General features: G+C 50.4%; 1 protein-coding gene across 1 annotated transcript; it reads left to right on the forward strand.

The window, feature by feature from the left end:
- Positions 1–243: 243 nt before the first annotated feature.
- Positions 244–1,370, forward strand: EI90DRAFT_3021571 (uncharacterized protein; the record flags this gene model as incomplete). Its single annotated transcript, XM_039057676.1, has 2 exons — positions 244–358; positions 424–1,370. The coding sequence occupies 2 exons, from the start codon at positions 244–246 to the stop codon at positions 1,368–1,370; spliced, it is 1,062 nt and encodes a 353-aa protein (XP_038909162.1).
- Between the last annotated feature and the right edge of the window lie 3,509 nt (positions 1,371–4,879).

Raw genomic sequence — 4,879 nt, forward strand, 5'->3', positions numbered from 1 at the left:
CAGGGAGATCCTCCTAGTTGCTGGGGTGTCCAGTCCCAGTCCGAGATCCTCAAACTCACTGAGGGGGCTAGCCCCAGCCTTCACAGGAAATGAGTTGAGAAGAAGGGTAACCTTCTCAACCTCCTGTGAAGCCGCTACAAATGGGAGTCAGAACTATACAGTTTTCAGCTCTTTGCTGACTTTCCATAATTGGCACCCCCCCGTGGGAAGATTCTGGGCGAGCTGCTCGCCCAGAAAGTTCCCATGGTCATGGCTGTGATGGTTTCTGGGCCAGAACGTTCCCACGGGTCTGCATGCATGCGGGATTGTGGAACAGTGAAGGGAAAAATAGGAGAAAATGGGGGAAGGGTACCTGAGGGTGTGTGGGGTCAGGGGCTGTGCCCTGACACATCGTCGCATGTCTGCAGCCTGTGCGATACAAAGTGGAGGAATTAGAGTCAACGGCTGGTAATGCTGCACAGTTCAATGTCATCAGGAACAGCCAACATTCTGGTGATTTGAGTGATGACGAAGTTAGCAGACACAGTAGTAATGATGAAGAATGGCATTCCAGCGATGAGTCCTTGTCCCATCCATCACCGCTGTACCCTGCTAATGATGGCCCTACTAATGTGGCACTATCAGACATGACTACACCACTCAACATTCCCCTCATCTACCCTGCACAATATCCTGGCTACATAGAGGAGAATATCCCGGACCCATTCACACCGATGGTGAATGATGCTGCTTCACTGTGCTCATATTCAGCTAGCCACTCCCATGTGGCTGTTTGGATTTTATATCTCATGGCTGCCTGGCTCCACTCCTATCACCATGTTTCTTTTCGAGTCATCGGAGCTGTTCTTTCCATCGTCCATCTCATTCTGCTGGCTGCACAATTCGCTCTGGATGACAGCTTTATCCATGCTATGACCCTGAGCACTGTCCACTCCCACATGTCCCTTGAGCCAGCTTTTCAAATCCTCCTGGTCTGCCTGGACTGCCACAAAGTCTACCCTGCACTCTCCTCAGTGCCTGAACTGTGTCAAAAATGCCAAGAGAACAATAAAACAGTTCTGCTCTTCAGTGAGAGCTCTGGCAAGACCACAGGCAAGGCACATCAGCCCAGGTTGCGATTTGCCTTCAAATCACTTAGTGAGCAGCTCCATGACCTTCTGTCTCGACCAGGGATGGAGTCACTCTTGGATAAGTGGAGGAGACTACCTGGGCGACGTCCGGAAGCTGGCCTCTACCAGGACATTTTTGACAGTGCTGTACCAAGGTCCATTTTAGATCCAGATGGGCAGCCCTTTTTCCGGAACGGTTTGGGCAACGAGACAGGCCCTAACCATGAACTGCACATTGGACTCATGATGGTGGAGTGGTGAGTCACCAGGATGCTGCTGTCTATGCATAATCCAAGAGCCCCTGGCATGCCAGGTTCTCATACCGACATTCAATGCAATCGGCCTCACATTTGTCTGGCCTGATCTCATTTTGCATTGCAAATCTCCTGCCCAAATTTAAGTAGGTCCTTATCTATGCAGAGATCCACTCAATCCATCCTCCCCAACAGGTATAAGACTTCCAATCTGCTCCTCACTGGCATCATCCCAGGGCCCAAGGAACCCAATCCGGATCAACTGCAGCGTTACATGCAACTGATTGTGAACGACCTGTTAAAGCTTTGGGAGGTTGGCATCCTGGTGAAAACGCCGCTGCATCCCAATGGAAGGTGAATCAGAGTGGTCCTTGTTTGTGTGGTCTGTGATGCGCCTGCTGCACATAAGCTAGGAGGTTTTGGATCCCACAGCCATACATACTTCTGCACATGATGTTTTGTGAAGCTGGATGACAAGCAAACAATGTCAGCACTTGTAAAAGATGGTAAGGAAATCTAGATCATTGGCAATTGCTTTTAATGTTGCCTCGCATTCAGCTTTCCCACTCAGAACAAACATTGAGCATCGTCGCATGGGAGATGTTTATCATTCACTTCAAAACAAGAAACTCAGGGATGATCATGCAAAACTTTACTCTAATCACTGGTCCGAGCTTGCCAGACTCCCTTATTTCGACCTCTGCCATATGATTGTCATTGACCCGATGCACAATCTTCTCCTCAGTCCGTTAACTTAACCTTGCATATCCATCCTCGAAACTTATTCTTCATGTTCCAGAGGACTAAGCAAGAATCATTTCTATCATAATTGGATCGCACACAATATCTTGCGTCCAAACCATGAGCTCAAATATCTCCACTCCTTGCTCTCAAATGTGTGCTCACCATGCGATGACATGGGTGTTCACTCACTTCGCTCACTTTCCTATCTGTCAGAGTCAGGAATATTGTCAGAGTCGGAACACTGTCAGAAGATGGATGGAAGATGGATTGGTTTCTGTCTGAGTTGGGGTCGGAGGTGATGCAGAGGTCTGTTGGAGCGCACATGCACAGATGTGTGGGCAGAAATATGCGGCACGTCCGGAAGTGCTGTTCAAGGTTAGCAGATGTCAGAGTCCGCGCGTCTATTCGCAGCGTAAGAGTATCCCCAGGAAACTAGTCGATATCAAAGCTGGGGGGCTAGCCCAGCTGGCATAGTAGCCTTATGTACATGAGTTCTGCTAACTCACGAGAGCGCAGTTACATTGGGGGGTGGTAGCCGGTAGAAGCATGACATCAAATAGGAAGATAGAAGATGCAGGAAACGAGGGAGTATCGGGTAAGGGGTGATGTGATAGCGAATATAGCGCAATGAGTTATATCTGCATTCTAACTACGTAATTATCTCACGCAATCTCGGCTAACGATTACATCATTGATATCGCTTAGAGTAAAGGGGGGCCAGATAACTGGGCGTCCCCTGACAGCAGAGTGGGATTGCAGCCTCAGTGACTCAGGTGGAGCGCTGTGCCCTGAGCTTGATGTTTGGGGGAGATCCCGTATTTACAGACTGACACTTATAGCGGACTTTAAACAAGACTTGCAGGCAGAGTGGACCTATAGGAGGAGCACAGACTCCGTGAGCATGGACTCAGAGGGGGGGAAGCCCCCTTTGCAGAAGGAGGGACTCAGACCAGAACAGGGGGGGTACTCTAGTTGATTTCAGAGTGAGGTCCCTGAAAGTATTTACAAGGTATAAGTAGGTAAGAGAAATCAAAAGAGGGACTGGTCGGTCCGGTGTGGAAATAAGCGGAAATGAGCGGGGACTTGTCAAACTAAACCAAGGACGAGAACCCGGGAAATGGGAGGCAAGGAATGAATAAAGTCAAAGCAGATCAAGTACCAATATTGACAGATTAGATGAATGAATAGGAAAGTGCAATAGCACATGGATCAGATGCCAATATTGGCAAGTTAAGTGAATGAAATGGGTGAACATAATTGGCACTCAGCAAGGAATGAATGATAAGCTGCCGAGTGGCAAAAGGCCAAAGGAAATGCAGGGTCGGCACGCAGCACCGACACAAGTCCACGAAATGGGATGCAGGAATCAGCGTGGAGCTGATAAGTCCACAACAGAGGGTGGTCCGTCAGTGTCATATCCATCCCCGGCCATCGACTTCCAGTCCCTCCGATCCCTCCGGTCTAACTCCGCTCCTTCCTCACTAACCTCGGAGCTCCCGTATTCCGCAATCCTCTCGGTACCCCTTGATGGTCACCACCCCCTCATTTCAATTTATTACCTATGCCTCCCTAAGTACGGAGCCCCGAAGACTTCCAGACAGCTCCGACGTCCGCTAGCGCACTCCCGCCTCCGCTGGGCAATACACTCGCCTGCCCTGCAGAGCCCACCTTTGGGCCTATCCCTCCTTTCCGTTTCTGGGTTATCGCCTGCCTTTCCGCTAACCCCGCAACCCGACTTGTCGGTAATATTCAGTCGGCTAATGTTTAACCCCATTAGCTCCGCTCCGTTCAGCTCCGCCAATTGCGGACCCGTCTTTGCTGTAACCATATATATATATCCAACTTGTACATAGGTTACACTTCAGTAATAAAATCAACTAGAGTTACCCCCCCTTCGGTTCTGATTGCCAGTCAGTAAGTTAGGGCATGGACGTGTCACTAGGCACAGCGCTCTTGGCATAAGTCGCTGAGGCCAAAGCCCTCCGCTACGGAGACTCTCCCTCATCTCGAATCTGGTCTCTGACAGTATTTTATTACTCCCTGACTAGTACACGTCTTGTATGGCACCAAAAGTCCTTCGCACTCGTTCGCAACTACGCACATTAGTTCCCAACTCCGCTTCACCTTCCCCGGAACCCTCTCAGCCTGGCCCTAGTCGATTGGCGAGAAACCCAGTTGAGTTTCGAAGCTTTTCTAACCTTGAAACCCCTCTCCCATCGACTCCGATCATGCGCCCCATTAGGAATCGATCACCAGTTGCAGACTCCGACTTCGGAGACACCACAGAACAACCCATAGATCCCATCCACTTCTTTGGACTCGGTTCCGAGGTCCCCGACTTCGTCGATCCTCCCCCTGCTGATCCTCCCATCCCCACTGTCCCAACCACCGACGATGCCGAACCCACCTCCAACGTGGCTATTGCACAATTGGCCCAAGCCATTGCCAGTCTGGCTCGTCACACCGGACGATGACGATGACGACGACCATCTTCTGCTCTCCGGACCAAGGTCCGCGAACCCGAACAGTTCGATGGAAAGGATCCCCGAGAACTCCGAGTATTCTTGGTCCAATGCGAGCTCAATTTCCAGGACCGTCCCCTCGCTTTTGCTAGCGACCGCGCTAAAGTCATATTTGCGCAGTCCTACCTCAAGGGAATGGCCCTCGATTGGTTCGAGCCGGACCTGTTATTCGACCAGAATTCCACGCTTCGTCCACGATGGATGAACGACTATCAAGAGTTCGTTAATGAACTTCAAACTAACTTCGGCC

Source organism: Cantharellus anzutake, assembly GCF_015039405.1.
Source record: "Cantharellus anzutake strain C23 chromosome Unknown EI90scaffold_118, whole genome shotgun sequence".
Lineage (NCBI taxonomy): Eukaryota > Fungi > Basidiomycota > Agaricomycetes > Cantharellales > Hydnaceae > Cantharellus > Cantharellus anzutake.